Here is a 20,066-nt window from a genome sequence, read left to right on the forward strand (position 1 = left end):
GCAAATTATAAAGCTAGGCTGGCAAGTATAATTATTTCTAGTGGTGCAGAACAGCGGATTTCATGGACAAACTACCATCAGATATCAAAGAGAAATTTAAATTAATTTGTTTAGAGGGACAACTAATTGCTAAGACCTCTTTTCTGGCAGGTTTGGACTCAGCTGACACAGGACCAAGACTGATGGTTACAGGTGTTACCATGAGGAGAGATTCATGGTTATCTACTTTGGGTCCCCATAAGGAGGTGCAAAGAACACTGCAAGACTTACCATTTGATGGAAAAGAGCTGTTTAATTGAAAAATGGATGACACATTGCACTCCTTGAAGGACTCTCGAACCACACTTAGATTTTTGGGACTATATACCTCCAATTTTAGAAGGAAGCATTATAAATGTCAGCTTTCTTCTACACAGAGATCTCAACCAGCTATCTCTTCTTATTTTTACACCTCTTATTATTATTTTTACCACCAGATCAGATGAAAAAGAGGTCAAGGTATCAAAAGAGAAAGCCATTTCCATTGTCCTCTACCCAGCCATTTCAATCTCAGAAACAAGAGTTTAATGCTTCAGTTGAGGATACTGCTCTAGACTCTGTGGATCGATACCTTTCCTACCTTCCTTTTGGTTCCCATCTCTTTTTCTTCAAGGAGGCTTGGGCTCCAATTACCTTAGACTGCTGGGTCTTGCAGGTGATCCAAGAGGGGTACACCCTCGAATTCTGTAAAATATCTCCCCACACCCACCCACCCATTCCCCTTTTCAGGGACTACTCGTATGGGAGTCCCATGCAGAAAGAAACAGAATCTCTACTATAGCTGGGCACAACAGAGCCAGTGCCTCTGGCTTCAAGGGAAAAGGATTTTATTTTCCTTATTCAGAAAAAGAAAGGGAGTTGGTGGCCTGTACCACAACTCAGGTTTTTCAGTGTTTATATTGTCAATGCCAAATTTCACATGGCAGCTCCCGCATCTATCATACCTTCTTTAAGACTGTTTCAGTACCCTCAGCTTGCAGGATGCATACTTTCTGGTTGATACATCCATTGCCCTGGAAGTTTCTTTGCTTCGCGATATCAAATAATCATGATTAGTTGAGAGTGTTTCTGTTGGCCCTTCAACTACACTTGGAGTGTTCTCAAAATTGTAGTCAATGGTAGCAGCTTATCTTAGTTAAAAATTATTATGGTGATTATTATTTTTGCCAACAGGGTATAGAGCAAACACTATACTATCAAATACAATTGCTAAAACTAAATCAAAAGTTTACAGTAACAACAAACTAATTATTCTAAGGAAGGATCCTGTTGTTTCAATTCTCTGCCAAGGAGTGGTTAGAAGGAACTGAACGGTGGGCAAGGTTGCTTTCCCTTTTTGCCTTAGGAGAGGAGGGGGAGGGCATGAAGGTGCATGTTCAACCCCTAGTGGACACTGCTGATAAAACTTCTGAATGCACACTGCCAGTGGGATCCACATGCACACAGATTCAAAGAACAACATGACTTTGAAGTAAATGGCATCTATAAACAGAAAGACCAGAAAACTTGTGCTAATATTTTTAAAAAACACATTAAATGACTGTTAATCAATTTTGAAATTCCAGCTGCTGTGACCACTTACTGATACCCCAGCCGTGACACGTATAAAGCACAGGAAAAAAAGTTTAGTTGTCTTGAACAAATCACAGAATAGAGTAAAAGTTTAGATTGTATGGAGGAACTTTCCTTTTACCACAAAAGAATAGCAACATTAATTAAGGGTTAGCATAATAAATAAGCATTTATATTCCTAACAGGACTGATCTAAACTCACTGAAGTCAATTAATAGGCTCCTACTGATTTCAAAAGACTTTGGATCAGGCTCAGTCTGAAAACTTCCTGAACTTTCATGCACATTTTACCAGATTATATTCAAACTAAATGTGAGCAGTTTCAATTTTGGAGTCCACCAAATCTTTTGTTGTAGGTCTAATTTTTCATAAATTATGAGACAAGAGATTTATTAAAAACAATCCAATTATCATACCTGTAACATTAAGATTAGACACTATCTGTAGTTTTATGGGTAAAATAATACGTAAACATACTTACATGTTTTGTTATAAAGGAATAAATGTATATAGTGTAGTTGAACATTACTTACAGGGAATATCTCGGTAGCCATTTTCTAGTGCACAAAAGTAATTCAAGAATTCTTGTGTTGGAATTTTGAAAATTTCAAACAAGCCAGTGTCTTGGAACAAGGTGTATGTCACCTAAACACATATTAAAATTAATTTTGGTTTTAAAAAGTGTCAAAGTTTAATCATTTTAGCTTCATTCAACTTTAAGAATATTCTGCTATATTTTTTATTTAAGTATACTGTTAAAATTGTTAAATTATTAAATTTAGTTGATGCTTCATTAAAAATGAGTCATTGAGCACTGATGTGCTCTTAATACAGTTTGCAGGAATTCTTTCCATCTAAACAGACAACTATCTTACCACTCTCTTGAAATCAAAAGGAAAAAAAAATCTGCATATCTCTTTACTGAAATGACCCCAATGCACCTTCTTACTTTCTTTTCCTGTCTTTAATCTTTTATGCATGCTATGCTAGAAGAATTATGCTGTTTTCTATTACTGAGGAGCAGAGTTGCCAAACAGTCCCTATCCCAAAGCTTTAGACCAATGGCTGCAGGTTGCCCACCAATGCTTTAGACAACCTTTCAAGTATAGACTTGATTAAGAGATCTTTCAAAGTAGAATTCTCAGGCTTCCTAGGAGAAAATAGATAAAGGTTCCTCTTGCAGCCTTCCTTCCCCCTATAAACTATTCACTGGAACTCTCTTTTAGGAATGCAGTACATATACATTTAAAGCATCACATTCAAGTTGTTCCAGTGTCCTCATCCTAACCCAAGAAGCTATGCAAGAAATTCCCCCTGAATTCTAGCTTCTCCAAGGGCACTCCTGTCTCTATAGGTAGGCTGATACCAACTTCCTTCATTAGGGAAACTGGGATGAAGGTAAATTAGAACAGTGAGGACATTTTTGAGGCATCAAAAGATCTGCACTGCCAATTTCAGTCTAAAAGGAAAATATCTAAGAAAGTTATGACTCTCTCAGAGGTTTAGAACAGAGTGACAGTGCCATTACTGTGGCGCTATTACATAGTTTATTATTATTATTATGCTAGGTGCTATACAAATGCACAGTATAGCACAAATCCCTATCTTAAAGAGCTTATCTTTGAAACAAATGCAAGGAAGATACAATAAATGGGTGTTACAAACAATAGGAGGGAAAAGGGGAGAGGGGAGAATAACTATGAGAAGATTACATGGTTCCACAGTTTAACCAATGCACAACTTGACAGTACTAAATCATCAGAAAGATTTTTTTTCTTTTATAAATACATCAATAAGAGAATAAATAAAATCTGCTATCAGCTATCCCCGACTGTCCTTCAGCCTAGCCATTAGGTGGCTGGCAGACTTCCTGTAAACTTCACAGTGGAAGTGGAGTCTTGAAGAAAGAGTAGTAGCCTTATGAATTAGGTCAGGGAGTGCATTCTATTTAAGAGGCAGCATGGAAGAAAGAATAGAGTTGTTTATGGGAGAAACAGAAAAGGCTACTAGAAAGATTGCCTCTCCCACCTCAGCTGTGACTTCCAATGACAACTACATTCCACCAAAAACCATGAAACAGTTGACAGGAGACGCTACATTCCACCAAAAACCATGAAACAGTTGACAGGAGACGTAGTCCTTTGTTGCAACCGGAGTTAAGACTACAGAACTCACTCCCATATAAAATAAGAATTATCAATACTCTCACAGTATTCAAAATAAAATGCAAAAAAACCCACTGTTTGATGTAAGTTTCCCACAAAATAAACAATTCTTACTGTCTACATACATGGAAGGGTAGATGAGAAGAAAATAAAATTGCTACTTTTCAAGCTATTCTTAATTTATACACAGACTGGCAAAACTGCACCTCAGTTGTGGCTCATACACCAAAAACAGCAACAAACCTGGCTAAGGATCCTTCCAGATTTGTCTCCCATTTTTTGCAGTAGATCAAAAATTTGGAAATTCCAATTGTTCATCTTCTCCATTAATGATTCATGATCTTCTGTTATCATCAGTTCTAATGAAGGATCCTGTTCCATCTGTGTAAGAGAGAATGAACCATTTCCACAATGAGAATGAAAACCAATTTGTCACTTGTATTTAAATAGACGTTAAAATGGAAAAGTACTGTTGAACTTTTTACATTCCACTGTGTTGCTGTAGTTATTCTGTGCACTTATTTTATCCCATCAACCCTTTTTGCCTTGAAATGGTGACACAATATCGTTGGTCTTTACACCTACTATACATGCTGATGAACTAAAAGCATGTAAAAATTGTAGCCATGAGAAAACCCTCAATTCATAACACAATAGTTCAAGACTTCACTTTGTATACTTTTGAGCATACTAAAAACAATTCATTTATTTTAATGGCCCAAGAGCTTCCATGCCTTGCTCGGCTTTGATGTAAAGACTGCCAACATTTCATTCTGGTCTTAAGACTTAAGTTTTTGTACTTTTTTCTAAATCAATGCTGAAATAAAAAAAACCACACAAACATTTTGTATATAAGCTAACATAACCTGTGTCCGCAAAAAGAAAAGGAGTACTTGTGGCACCTTAGAGACTAACCAATTTATTTGAGCATAAGCTTTCGTGAGCTGTAGCTCACTTCATCCGATGAAGTGAGCTGTAGCTCACGAAAGCTTATGCTCAAATAAATTGGTTAGTCTCTAAGGTGCCACAAGTACTCCTTTTCTTTTTGCGAATACAGACTAACACGGCTGTTACTCTGAAACCTGTCATAACCTGTGTCCTAACTTTTGTTTAAATATAATTTGAACCAGCTGAAGTTGATAAAAAGTGGGGTTTCAACTGGAAAATGAGATTTAAAATAGAAAAGTTAGCAAACCTTACTAAGTATCACTACTATTCTGCTACTTTTTATTTCACAGTTTGATACCTGCACACACATATGCGATCAGTCACGTTTTCAGAGTGAGTCTTTATAAAACAGCACACCAATTATGTTTAACAAAGTAAATTAATCCAAGCATGCATTTTCACAGGACCCATATTCATGCTGGTTGCTAGAGCAATTTGTATACTTTGAAATTTTACTCCTAAACTTAACCAGTATTTGGAATCCTGGATTCCAGTGATGCACTGTTTTCCAAAGGCTCTTATAATGTAAAGTAAGGACCTCCTTAGAATATGATATTAAAACCCACAGAGAAATACATTAATATACAACATTGCAGGTATTACTGCAATTATATGCTTACATCAGATTGCTGGTTATATTGTGTTTGATCCATTTGCTGACTGTCACTTTCTATCAACTTTTTTCTGCAGTCTCTGCTTTCTTTTCTTTCATCTTTCCATCCCTCTGCATGGTGGACTGACTCTTCTGAAATACCAGTGGTTCCATCTTCACCTTAAATATAACAAGTGCACAATTACTATCAACAACTTATTCATAAATCAATTCAGGAATTAAGATTTTTAATTGTTACTTGCTCCCATCCTTGACCCACTGGAAGTTAGATTTATTGCCTTGTGACTTCTGCAAAGTCCACCTTTTCTTTTCTCTTCTCAAGCTATTAAGCAGAGAGTACCCTGAAGATGGGGATGGTTACATTCATCAGCCTGTGTTTTAACTAAGAGGACACTATAGATGCCTATAAGATGTATTTTATATATTCAAATAATTTTAATATTTTATATAAATATTCCCCCAAATAAATTTGTCATTTAAGCTCAAATTGTGTCCTTTACAATACAGCATTTATTATTTTACAATTCCACATTCATTAAAATCTCAAACCAACCTTTCCATCTCCTTCTATGCATTAGACACATTGCAAAAGAGGGGATGGAGAATCATTGTACTGTACCACACTGTGCTTATTGCATCTTCCTGTTTATTGGATGCACATTTGTTTATTAAATGCGAGTAAATAAGTTTGTAATACTCCAGCATCAAACTCCTTAACTGTTACATTTTATCATTGTAGATACTTATATGTCTCCTTTGGTGAAACATGAGTGGCTAATTGCTTCACTTTTTGCACTTCCTTTCTGACAAATTTAAGAGTTTAAATAAATGTGACAATAAATACTCTACAGAGTTAGTGGAGAAGACTGGGAGATTATTTTAAAAAAGCAGTAATCTTAAAAGAATTAAAATATTACAAGCAGGTAATGCTCTCTTCTCTAAAAGGAAATGAAAACAGATTACAGAATCAGATATATGGTTCACTATTTAGCATGCTTTTGGGTGCTAGGTATTTTACTGTCAACAGAAAAAGATATGGTCCTGGTCTGAAAGAGTTCACAAATAATAGATTTTTTGTTTCATTTGCAGTTCAAAAAAAATGGTTCAATCTGAAATAAAACCAAATATTCTGATTTTTTGGGGGCAAATCTAAAAAGTCAGCAAAAAAAAAAAATTGCTCTGGGGCCAGAGAGACAAAAAGCCATTCAGACTTTTCCCCCAGCTCAGGGAGCTGGAATGGCAGAGAGGTGTGGTGCTCAGCCTCTCCAGGCTGGGTGCTTGGGGACAGGGGAAAGACTGAGTGACCAAAGCTCTTTTCTAAGTAGCATAGATGTATGTGCGCTGCATATTCCTATGTTTCTCAGTTCACTTCTGAATCCAACTCAAGATACTGGTCCTAAAGAAATATGAAAAGGATATCTTAGGGCTTGTCTTCACTAGCAGGATCAGTCGACCTAAGTTATGCTACTTCAGCTACGTGAACAACAACATAGCTGGAGTCGACATAGCTTAGGTCGACTTACGCAGTGTCTTCACTGCACTGTGTTGACAGGAGACACTCTTTGGTCGACTTACCTTACTCTTCTCAGAGAGGTGGAGTACCAGAGTCAACTGGAGAGGGCTCTGCCGTCAATTTAGCGGGTCTTCACTAGACCTGCTAAATCAACACCCACTGCATCAGCTGCAGCAGCATTGATCTCCCTGGTAGTGAAGACAAGCCCTCAGATTGTCTCTCCATTCATGATCCATGAAGACAACTGAACTTATCAGAAACACAAATTATTGTGAAACATTTTATCACTAAGGCGAAGATGTACCAGAATGAGTTCTAGTCAAATTGATTTCAGAGTTCAGTTGTAAAACCCACCTTTTTTATAGTAGTCTACACAAAACAGAAATCGAGGAATGAATAATAGAAAGGGAAGGGGTGAAAGAAGAGGGCAACCAAACAGATTTCTCTTGATATAAACATCTAAACCAGTATGTCAAGAACAGAATGCACAAGTCCACTTCAAGTTTGAATTCACACTATTCTTAAATTCTGTAGGCACTCAAGCAAAGGGAGTGGAAACCACTCTGAATTGGGGAAAGAGGTGGGAACGAATGAGCTGCCATTGGGAGTACAGCTGATATAGCTGGCTCCTATGAATCCCCTCCCTCAGCATCTCGTTCAGGGGTGAAGGGTGTAGTGGAGTAGGAAGGGGGAATGGACACAGAGTAATGTGATCTGGTATCCCCAACTGACGTTTGGTCCCTTGAGAAGTACGGTAGCTGGTTAAAGTCTGGTAGCAGAAAAAATTTAAAGTAGTCCATTTTCACAAAAATCAGGCCAGATCACTGGTACACTTTGGCTGCTTTGTGCCACTCCAGCAGTGCAAAGATGTAAATCTAGTTTAACTGGCCAATAATTCTTCAGATGGCCTCGACAGGTTCTTCATAATGAAAATCAGTTGTTTGTTTTCGATCTTATTTTCATTCAAAGACTTAACAGGAGAGTTTCATAAGACAAAAATAACTTCCCTGATGGAGAGTGTGTGGGAAAAGCTACATTGTAGAATTTTAACCTATTATTCATAGAAATTGAATTATTACAACACAGTGACTGCTAGTCAGGAGGTAGGAAAGTACATTTTGTTGTGTGACATGTTAAAAGTTCAGAAAACCAGCTACAAGAGCATTAAAAACTCCATTTGCTTGCAAAATTATAAAGCCAGAAGTAGGCATCTGTTAGAAAACATAACTTTAATGAACAGGATACACACAAGACTATGCCATCTCCTATCGTAGCTCAAGAAATTGAGAGATAATAAACCAGATACTTAGGGATCTACTAAAATGGTTACTGAAAAGATATGTGTATGAATTGTTTGGAAGTATAGGGAAATTTTTAATGTGGACTTTTAAAATTGCTTATTTGACTATTGAGAAAGCATAGTGAAGCACTAGCAAATACTTGCATATTTTGAAATCCTACCTGATTTTCTACCTTGATATTCTGCACCAGATTCTGACTTTGATGTTGAAATATGCTTGAGAAGTTTATGTCCACAGCTTACAGAATAAACAAGACAAGAAACAAGATTAGCTTATTTCTCTTTTTTTCCCCACTTCTGATTGCTGTATAAATACTACAGTTACTATGCTATTACTCAGATACTTGCAGCCATATCACCTTGGTAAATCTCATAATGTTAGCAGGATTGGGCCTGGCCAGTACTTTAGATAAGCAACCTTTAATGTGCTACCAGAAGTAGTGTTGGTCATTTGAAAGGTGACTGAATCAGAATAGAATTAATTCCCAAACTTGGGGTTTCCCTTCCCCTCCTAAAACATAAAGTATAGCACTCCTAGTACAGAATGGTTGCCACATTCAATTACAGAGCAATGAAATATGTAAAGTGTATTTACAGCCCTTCCCGATAATAGATGCTACATATACATTGGATATAAATTAGTATGAGAAGTTATCTTTCACAGATATATCAAGTTTGGTTAGGAAAAAAGGAAATCAGTATGATTTTTCATATAAAAGTGTTGATATTTACAGCATATAACAATTTGCTTTTATACTTTTGAATACTTCTGAGGGTTTACAGTACCTGTTACAAGTATAGCTTGTAGAAGCTTTAACTTGCTGCTGAAAATCTGGAGAACTAAATGTATATCCCAGAGGTTTATGTAAATTAACACTTGGCTTAGTAAGAAAATCAGCAGTATCAGGAAATTCTACAGGTGATCGATTGACAAGAGACCCACTGGAGACAGACCCATGATTAGATGAACCAACAGGACTCAGGCTAGGGGAAGTACCTGCAAAAACATACATATAATAATTTCCTGAGTATTTCTTTAAAGCACAAAAAACAATGTTTTTTAAAGATCAAAATGAAAAATAAGAAAATTCTACAGCTTAATAAGAACAAAGTGACAGGTCAAAGAAATACTACAGATGGATCAAACTATTAAATACATATCAGACATCAAGACTTATTCACTGTTTTGGTTTTATACACAAGCAATACAGGTTAGGCTGCACATCTGAGTGATTTGTTGAGTGCATGCTCTGTTCAGTGTTTAAACTTCTCCATATAAAACTGTATATCAGCTTCTGGAAGAGATTTGAACTTCACACTTACATATGAGATCCCCATTGAAAATGTATGTGTAAAACCTAACTTTTTGTTTAGTAACTTGGTTTTAATGTATGTGGTTTTAATACTTATGTTAGGAGGGGTTGTTCGCATTGATTATTAAGTTTCCCCTACACTTCCCTTTATAAGACCCTGTTTTCAGGTGCCTGTGATTTTGCTAAACTGTAACTGTTTGCGCTAAAATTTTCTATGCTGGTTGTCTGCCTCAGGCTGAGTTTTTATGGAAAATTTCAGCCACAACAGTTCATCTGTTTCTGAGAATGATGCTAGAAAAAAATAAGTTGTTTGCAACATTAAAAAATTCTGGTGACCTTTACTTTAAAAACTCTAGCATCTCCATGCTTTGGAGCAGAGACTTTAAATTTGGCAGGAAGGTAGCTTTGTGTCACAGATATGCCTTTCACTGTTCCTGTGAAAATGTGCCAAAATTTGGCCAAGTTATAAGCCTTTGAAAAACTGCAGTTTCCATATGATCAGTAGATTTCTTAGATTTAGCAGCAAAAATCTCTGTATTCTTTGTGCACTGAGTATGCTCAGGCCTCTCACAGCTCCTAGTGCTGATCAGACTGTACATGTGCCATTTGCACAGTGTGACTGAGCATGTTCCTTCCAGCCTAGGGATGCAGGGGCAAAGCAGGGAATCTTTACTTTCAATAACCCCCTGCTGGCACCCACGCAGCATGGAGGAGGAAACTGCCTGACTTGAATACAAAAGGGCAAGATTCAGATCCGGGGAGTTAAGTGGAAGGGCAAAAGGTGTATATGGGACAAGGAGACAGGCAGGGCGAACTGGGACTGGAGGCTGGCAGGGCGGAGAGACAGAAACTGGAAGTTTGCGGGACACCGAGACTGGGAGCCATGAAGGAACATGGGAGGGTCAGTGTGTGTGTGGCGGGGGTGAGGGGTGTGGGGGGGAATTGAGACTGAATGAAAAGCAGGGGGGATATGGGGCTGACTGGGGGAAGGGCAGATGGATGTGAGAATGAATTGAGTATGGGGCAGAACAGGGACTGGCTAAGCAAAGAGACTGGGACAAGGAGCTGGAGGAAGCAGAGACATTGAGATTGGACAAGAAACCCAGACTGGGAGACTGGGACAGGGAGCCAGTAGGTACAGGGAACATGGGCTGGAAGAACCAGGCAAATTACTAGAATTCAGATGGAAGAGGGGGCTGGGAATGCCTGGATAAGGAAACTGGGGCCAAGGAAATAAGGAAGTGGGTGGGAACTGGGAATGGCTGGACAAGAAGAATGGGAGTTGGGAGGGGGTAGAGACATGGAAACTGGAAGTGCAACAGCGAGTCTAGAGGGGTGAGTCTAAGACTTACTATACAAGGATACTGTAACTGAGATGAGAAGTCTGAGAAGAATGGTACTGGGACAAGGAGCCAGATGTGAGGAAGAGACAGGACTGGGACAAGGACAAGTTGGAGGGGATTTGGCAGTACGGGGGGCAGATTTGGGGAGTGGGGGGGAAGATAGGCAGAAGAGTCCATACATACTAGAGGACACTTCCCTCCATAGCCTGGAATAGAACCCAAGACCCTGAATCCCACTTTTACTTTGCTGTCAGCAAATATCTGTGAAATCCACTAGCAAAGTGACCCCATCCTCCTCTAGTGCTGGTCGATATAGAAGATGACAACCTACTACTTCTGTCAGTTTCTCCATTAATTCAAGTGGCAGAGGTCTGTGTAGTGGATCTAAAGGTTCCAGCCCCATTAATGACTCATGTGAATATCAATATGATATAAGATAGAATTTTTGTGTTTTCTGTTTGCTTTTTTAAAGATCAAGGAAATTACACACATGTACATACAATATTAAAAAAACACTATTAAGACTGCAAAATCAAGCACTCAGTTAGGAAATGCAATGTGCAACCTTAATTCCCGCCCTTCCCCCTCCGTATGTATGCATTATATAACAGACTTTAATTACATAATTATACAGTAACTCCTCACTTAACGTCCTCCCGCTTAACGTTGTTTCCAAGTTACATTGCTACTCCATTAGGGAACACGCTCATTTAAAGTTGTGCAATGCTTCCTTATAACGTCATTTGGCTGCCTGCTCTGTCCACTGCTTGTAGGATTCTGTGGAAGAGCAGCGACTTTACAAGGGAGCATTGCACAAGTTCCTCTTCTCTGCCTCCTTCCCCTCCCCTTCTCCCTCCGTCCCAACGCTTAGGACTTTCTGGGAGGGAGGGAGCGGGGAAGCTGCCCTCCACCCCTGGCCAGGCAGGGCCACCCAGAACACAGGGACTTTAGGGGTTGCAGGGCCCTGGGCTAAGGGGGCCCCAGGACCGCAGCTCTAAAGCCCCTTTCGGAATGCGGCCCTGCGAGAATGGGCTGGAGGACTCAGGAGGAGCAGGGGAGTGCTGCTTCTCTCTGGCCGGCTGTCTGCGCGGCTGCCCCTGCTCCTCCTGAGTCCTCCGGCCCGTGCTCGCAGCGCCGCATTCCAAAAGGCGCTTTAGAGCTGCAGCCCAGGGCCCCAGGGCTTAGTCGGGGGCCCTGCAACCCCTAAAGCCCATGCGATCTGGGTGGCCCTGCCTGACTGGGCAGGGGGAGGGGGGCAGCTCACAAAATCGTGGCCATGGGGGTGATGCTGCACTGCACGGAGCCACCTGTACACCCCCGGCACCAAACAGGAACTGCGCCAGGTAAGTGCTCTGCACCTCCTGTCTGCCCCAGCCCTGAGCCTCCTCCCGCACCCTAACTCCCTCCCAGATCCCGCACCCCCAGCCCTGAGCCCCAGGAGGAGAATGGAGAAAAAAAGAATGAAAAATGGGGGTGGGGGAGTGAGGGGAGATAAGAGAGAAAGCACAGGGCCCCACTAACTCTAAATCTGCCACTGGAGGGAGGGGAAGGAGGGGGGAAGCCGCCACGTCTCCACTCCTCCCCCCTCTCCCTCCGAAAGTCCTAAATGCTGCCAAACAGCTGTTTGGCAGCAGGGAAGCACTGGGAGGAAGGGGGAGGAGCGGGGATGCAGCATCCTCCAGGGAGGAGGTGGAGTGGGGATGGGAAGAGGCGGGCCTGGATTGGAGCGGGGATGGGAAGAGGTGGGCCTGGAGCATCCCCTGGCAAAGTCAGCGCCTGTTCTTCTGTGGGGAAGCTGCTGCTGTGCAAGGTGCTTCCTAGCGTCCTTGCGTGCCTCATTGTCTGCAGCGGGCTGTGCCTGTGTTGGGTAAGCCGGGGCACCTCCCCACCGCAGTACAGTACTGTACAGTAGATAATGCTTTTTGTCTGCCCCCCCCAAATTGCCTTGGAACCTAACCCCCCGCATTTACATTAAATCTTATGGGAAAATTGGATTCATTTAACATCGTTTCACTTAAAGTTGCATTTTTCAGGAACATAACTACAACATTAAGTGAGGAGTTACTGTATGCTGTTTATTCCACAGAACCCTTGCCTCTTTCAGTGTGCAGACTACCTTAATCCCGGCATTTCCTAATGTTTGAGTGGTTGATTTTGCAACCTTAGTAATGTTCTCTTAATTGTGTTTTTAGTGTAATTATACATATATAATAAACTACAATATATAACTGAAGACATCACTGCATATATTTAAACATGTCATATTTCCCACACTGGATAATACTGCATTCTGTTTTCCTTAATTAAGCATGCATTTAATGTTCTATTTTTATCACTGAGATACTTACTTAGTAAATATTCAGCCATATTTGAATATTTTTTTCAATTTATACATTAAAGCACAATTTTCTTTTCTCTAATATGTTAAAACCACAATGTTTGAATGGGTAAATGTTCAATCTGTGTAAAAGAACACCCATCTCAAGTAATCTGTTTTAATAGACTGACAAAGAATCCCCAGATTGCACCATAAATTATGATGTTCCACCCTTATTAAAAGGCCATCTTTGCAAAGCAACCAACTTTTGACGATCCTTTGAGTGGTTCTTAACAGGTTTCAGTGTATTTTGAATATATATTTATATCTTTAAAATATTGGATTACACACAGTATTTTATGCTGTATATAATGTCACCAAGGCGCTAACCTTGCAATTGACCCCATAAGAGACACAGGGGTCTATCCACATGCAACAAGTTGCAGGAGCAGGGCCTGAGTTTGTATGCTGCTTAGGGTTTAGGAAAATGAAATGAGCATAAAATCAGTGAATAAACTAGACAAACCCAATGAAAAGAATGGATTTACAAATATACAGTACATTTGAGGAATAATTATATTTTTAAGGAAAAAAGTAGCTATGCATCCCCAATGAAACTTGTATACTTATTTTTAAACAGGCAATTAAATCTCTATTTTAAAAATTACATTACAGAGTTTAATATCTTATTGAAATTACGCTAAAATCAAAGATGCATGGGTGAAATTGGCAGAATAACAGCATACTAAGGCTCCAATTTCATATGGGCAAAGAGACCAATTCTAATCTTTGGCATACGGAATACACATTATATACACACTGGTCATTACTGAATTCAACACTTACTAAGCTACTACATAGCAGCATCTGCTATTTCTATTTTCTCATATTCTACGAAGATTATTAACATGTAAACTCCATTCTTAGGCTAAAAATCTCTTTTCATCAGGCTTGATAATGCAACGAATTCCATGACTTCACTGGGGCTTCCCAAGGATACAGGAGTCTGCCTACATAGTGTTTATAGCACAATCAGGGCCTTGGACTGTAAGCTCCATTACTAGGTAGGGACAGTTTCTTAATATGTGTTTGTACACATCACAGTACTATGGGGACCATTTCTGAACTGAAGCCTCTAGGCACTGCTGTAATACAAATAACAATAGCAATATAATTCTGAGAATTAAAAATTTTGGCATAATAGTTATTGCAGTACAGTAACTTTGCAAAAAAAATTTCGTGACAACCATTGTGTGTGTGTATATATATATATATATCTTAACAAGCCTGCAGGTGTGTATGCTAATACAGTAGCAGAGAGACTTTGTCCAGTTATACAGTATTGTATTAATATTTTAGATTTGTATTGAGATAATGTTCAGTATGTCCGCTGAATATTCTTAGAAGTAAATTAGATTAAAATTATTTTCAAGCATGTGCTACATACTGATGCTAACTTACACTGATGTTATAATGTACAAAATAATATGTCAAAAAATTATTGTAACGTGTGGAGTTCCACCTATAAACAAGAGGGTTTAATTTAAATCAAATTTCTCATAATCATAGTAACATGCTGCAAGGTGTGTAGAATAACAGACTGCTATCTTACCAGCTCGTCTGGGACCTATATGATAAGTTAACGTCACCGAAGATGATCTTTGTTTTGGTATTGTCAGTAGGTTTGTACTGAAAGGCCCATTTGGATGGGATCCTTGGCTAAAATAAAAAACAATAAGAAAATATCAAGCATTCTTTTAATCTGCTTTGCTTTCTTTTCAGTTGTCAGGGAAAATGCATATGTAGATCAGCTCATTTTAGTGTAGTAACACAAATCTAGACACACTGAAGCAAAATGGGTAGGATATAATAACTTATACAGTACCATTACCCTTCAACAAATAAAATGAACAAGATGACAAGTTTGCGCAGAATATACGTTAGTTTTTGTCTATTATATAGAACATAAATCTTTGAGTATGACATGAGACACCTAGGTAATTCTAAAAAGACAAAGGCTGTGGCAAGTAGGCTGAAGACATATACTCACCTAACACTGCATTTTACCTTTCCTTAGTATTGTTTAGAAAATGTACCTTACCTTCTCCAATAGTTGTTTTGAGTCCTACTGCCAAATGCCACATAGTCAAGTTTTCAAAGGAATGTTCTGGCCTGACAAATTTCCTCAAGCTACCTAATTATGGATAAACTAGAGAGCAATATTAGCATTACTGGGTTTGGTTTGGCTTGGCTTAGCAGGATTGCATAAAATCTATGTTGCCCATACATTAATTTCATAAGTATTGGTAATAAAGCAATGCCAAAATCTATTAATTCAACTTTGGACTAATGAGATGGGCAAATCTTTTCAGTCAATTTTAAGATTTGGTATTAGTAAAAAGTCACCCTAGTATTTTTCTTTCTTTTAATCTGAATTTTTGGCAGCCAGTTAGTGGTTCCCCAGAATGCAGTGTGTGACAGGGAAGTCCCTGAATAGTATGAAATTTCATCTACAAAAAAAAAAAAGTGAATTTCTCCAGAGTGGTTACTCAAATATTTTGATATGCACCAATACAGCTTTGACTGCTATAGCACACTATGGACAACTACATCCTGGTAAAGATACCTGATGCAATAGTGGGAAGGTGAGATGCAGCTGTAACAAAGTTCTAGCAAGCTATATGTTTGCTTATCTGAACTGCAAAGTCTTTTTATGCTCACTAACCACTAATTAGACATTAGAGGCTATTTTCCTGAGCACTACATATATATCAATTCTTAGTAAATAAATAAATCCACATCACATTTATTTAAACCTGAAAATAAACAATTAGAATTATCCTCTGTAAAATGGCCTTGAATTTTCTATAGTCTGTCTGGAATGGCTACTGTGTTCACTATTGTCACATGAGCAAAAGGCAGAACTACAAATGGCACCAAAAAACTGTTGCTGACATACTGTAATTAGTAAATGCATCATCAGGCTTTTCTTATCATCAATAGGCATATTTCTTTTGAAGCAACTAAATGATGGCATAATTCTAAGTTATTTGGTAACAGTTCTGGCATAGGCTTGGTAGGTCTTTAGCAGAAAACATTGAGAGGTTTGAGCCAGGTTGTTCCTTTAGAATTTCCTCTGCCTCAGACAAATCAGTGTCTTGAATCAAATTGGGTGGAGTAGTGTCCACTGTCACCTCAAAAGGACAAAGACAAGCATTAGCTAGTAACCTCTCCCTTCACGGAGGCAGAACTCTTCATAGTTTTCTGCAGAGACACTGAGGTTAATATAGTCAAAACATCAGAGGCAGAGGGAGAATACCTGACTTTCTACAGCAGAGTAGTAATACAAGTCTTCTTAGCTACAGGAACGAGTGAGTTTATCACAAGTGGGGGAAAAATTAGTTGACAGCCATTTGCACGCTTGGCTTTATAAAAGATTTCTTTATTATAGTGACTATGTTTCAGGAAGAGAGGTGGGGAAAGGTGAAAGACAGCTGTATCTCCAAATTAGAAATTTTAACTTATATAGCAAAGATGTTTTCCTAATCTCTTCCACTAACTTCTCAGCATCAGAAAAAAGACTGACCCTGAGAAGGTAGAAATTCCATGTAAAAAAGAAGGATTGTCAAGCACTTAAGGTGCCAGCCTAGGACCAAGGAGACCTAGGTTCAACTCCCTGCTCTGGCACAGACTTCCTTTATGACCTTAGGCAAGTCACTTAGTCTCTCTGGGACTCAGCTGCACATCTATAAAATGTAGACAATAGTATTTATAGACTTTTATTCCCCATTATAATAGTGTTGGATAAGGTAAATACATTAAAGATTGTGAGGGTCTTTCAGACACTCTGGTAATGGAGGCAATAAAAATACTAAATAGATAGAAACGTACAGTATATCCAACTCACTCAGGACCAGACGATGAACTCCTTATGCAATTGGTGAGCAGCTACTTCCACAAGTAGTCTACTGGACTTAAACATGCTAGGCTCCTTACAGAAAAGTATGAAGACCATCCAAGAGAGCTTAGAATCCAAGGATGACATTCACCTTTGTGCAGGGGACCACTTAAGGATAAAGTACAAATGTAGTGGTGCATGCATCTTATATATATATATTTATTTATATAGACACACTTCTCTTTGTCTACTCAGAGTATCACCTCAAAGATGAAGCATCTGTTTGCTTTCTCTATTGCAATTGTGGGGAGAGGGTCAACAATAACAGATCCCATCTGGAGAATGGAAGAATATTGGAACACTTTGGGCTGGTGAAAGAGAGGAGAGGGGAGGGGAAGGGAAAGATTCTACACATTGCTGCCTCAAATTCAGCTATACACACTGGCATGCTATTAGGTAAGGGGAGAGGGGCATGCTGAACCACTACAATGTTTGTGATACCAGGGCCAGAGAATTTTGTCATGAAAGTGCAAGGGTTGAAATCCATCTTGCAACCTGCAGACCAATCTGAGTTGTCCTTATATATGAAGGTGCATATGCTCTATGAGCTGATCACATATTCAGTTTTTCACAGGTCCCTTGCCTCATTCAGTGCACAGAATGTATGCAGTTCACTGAATGAGCAGCTGTTCAGTATTTTGGATAATTCAAACACAAGACCACCCTTTCTCTTCCTCCAATTCTCTGTCTCATTTGCTACACACCTTCCAACTTCCGCAATGAATGAGATAGAGCAAAAGACTCATTCATTATACAACCCTGTTTCATTGAGCACTGACCTCTCTGTGCACTGAATGAGGAACGATTTCTGTGGAAAAAATAAAATGGGATCATATGTAATTAAAGACTGTAATAATCCACATGCACAAGGAGGCTCAATTAAGGGTCCACAGGCAACCTTATTTGTATAATTTCCTAACTTCTGAATGCTTTACTTTGTGACCTTAATCTTCTAACATATTTTAATATGACTGAGTTTTTAAAAAGAAAATTGAAAATACAAATTCCATGAAGTGGAACCATATTGACCCCACATGGTTCATCTGCGGAGTTAAACCTTTAGTTCCACAACACATCCCTTTGCAACTTAAGCTGAGTAATAGATAGTAGTACAGTAAGAGCTTTGTTATTCAGCATGTTGGGAGACTGGGGGGTGCCAATTAGTCAAAATTTCTGGTTGGCTGAGAGTTAACCACCATACAGCACCATACAGAGAGGCAGTAGTGTGTCCGGAGGTGCCCACAGTATCAGACACTGAACTGAAGTAGACAAATCTTGATGAGTAACTGTCGGTACCAGGCAAGATGATTTTTGAACCATGGCATAACCAGTACGGAGAGATTCAGCAGGTCACATGCCATACTATATGCTTCAAGGGTTGACGGCATCGGGGTAGCCTCTTGCTGCCACTAAACCAACGAAGACAGGATCCCCGAACCAGCTGGTGCCACCTTAGGGGACGATCATAACGGGACTGGTACCAGAGCTAGAGTTAATGACCCTGTCTAAGAAGTTATTTGTATTGGAGAGTGCCTTGGATTGAGTGCACTCTACCCTCCTTCCCAGCATGTTTGATGGACTTTGGTGCCATGGACATTGATCTCCAGGATACTAGTCCTTCAGTGTTGTCTTCCAGTGCCTCTTCCTTGGTACTGGAGAAGATCGGCATTGAGACTCTGCCAATACAGGAGGAGCTCTCCGAACAGAGAGTCTCTGAGGGTGGGAGCTGGACTGCCTCCATCAGAAGTTGTTTTAGTCTGACCTCCCTATCCTTTTTAGTTCTGGGTGTAAAGTCCCTGCAGATTTGGCACCTATCTCTGACATTAGCCTCTCCTAGGCACTTGAGGCCCCTGGAGTGCAGGTCACTAACTGGCTTCTCGAAGGTATTGAAGCCTGAAAACTGAAGCATGTCCCAACACCCAGTACCCAAATGGCAGAAACCAAAATACAAAAAAGTAGCCCAATAGAGAAAACCTACTATTAAAAATATCTTAAAGCTAAAACTATTAACTATTAATGAGTACCAACTATATACAATACCCAAACAAGAGAAAACTTGCGTTAGCAAGATAGAACTAACAACCAACATGGGCAGTAGAAAGGAACTGATTGGGGTTGGGGGCAGCTCTGCCCTTTATACCATCATGCAATAGTGTGAGGCAGCAGAAGGCACACGCACAGCCCCAATGGAATATGGCTGTGAGAAAAATCTCTGATGACAATGCACTGGGCATGCATACACTTGAAGAAGAATCCCCAGACAGAACAGAGACAGGTGACAAAAAGCAGGGAATGTCCAATAGTTGCTCAATAGGCGTGGGGGAGATGGCACTAGTTTCAGGGCTTAAGCAATTTGACTGTGAAATCCCCACTGTCCAGAAGGGTATCAGACATAAGGTGCGTGCCTAGAGGCCCAAAGCAAGGGACTCTGCCCAGCCCCAGAAAGCTAAGGATGTGTGGGATTCAGCATTTGGATCCCCTCATAGCAGTATGAGTTTCCAAAAGGTGGAGCTCAACGAGATCTGTGACAGTATCCATAATTCTTTTTCACCTGTAGAACTCAAAAAATCTCATCTGTCTTTGCAAAATTCTTAGCTGGCTTTTACAAATGCAATAACTAAAACAAAGACGGGTTAAGCAATTTCCCTTGAACGAAACTGCTGTGTAGTGGATAAGGTAAGGACTTAGTAGTTAGGAGACTGGTTCTGATCCTCCTATCGTCTTGCTGTATGACCTTGGGAAAGACACTTAATCTCTGTGTAACTCAGTTACCCTCTCTGTAAAATACAGATTTGCTACCTCACAGAATGTTTTGAGGCCTAACTAAATAATATTTATAGACTTTTACATAAGTGCAAACTACTATTAAATCAAGTCAGGGGAAAAGAACTCAAGACTGCATCGTTTTCAATCTTGTGCTCAATCCACTTGGCTATGGGATCTTTAATGAGAGCTTTTGCAGCAGGTGTTTCTGTTTTGGGTAAG

General features: G+C 39.5%; 1 protein-coding gene across 1 annotated transcript in view; it reads right to left on the minus strand.

The window, feature by feature from the left end:
- Positions 1 to 20,066, minus strand: part of PDE3B (phosphodiesterase 3B) — a 243,110-nt gene that overhangs the window by 46,762 nt on the left and 176,282 nt on the right. Inside the window, exons 5-10 of the mRNA XM_074954954.1 lie at positions 14,736 to 14,842; positions 8,937 to 9,147; positions 8,312 to 8,388; positions 5,345 to 5,496; positions 4,020 to 4,157; positions 2,145 to 2,256 (exon numbers count right to left, since the gene is read on the minus strand). Coding sequence (XP_074811055.1) covers positions 2,145 to 2,256; positions 4,020 to 4,157; positions 5,345 to 5,496; positions 8,312 to 8,388; positions 8,937 to 9,147; positions 14,736 to 14,842 — 797 coding nt within the window. The remainder of the gene's footprint in view (positions 1 to 2,144; positions 2,257 to 4,019; positions 4,158 to 5,344; positions 5,497 to 8,311; positions 8,389 to 8,936; positions 9,148 to 14,735; positions 14,843 to 20,066) is intronic.

The sequence above is a fragment of the Natator depressus genome, chromosome 6 (genome assembly GCF_965152275.1).
Source record: "Natator depressus isolate rNatDep1 chromosome 6, rNatDep2.hap1, whole genome shotgun sequence".
NCBI lineage: Eukaryota > Metazoa > Chordata > Testudines > Cheloniidae > Natator > Natator depressus.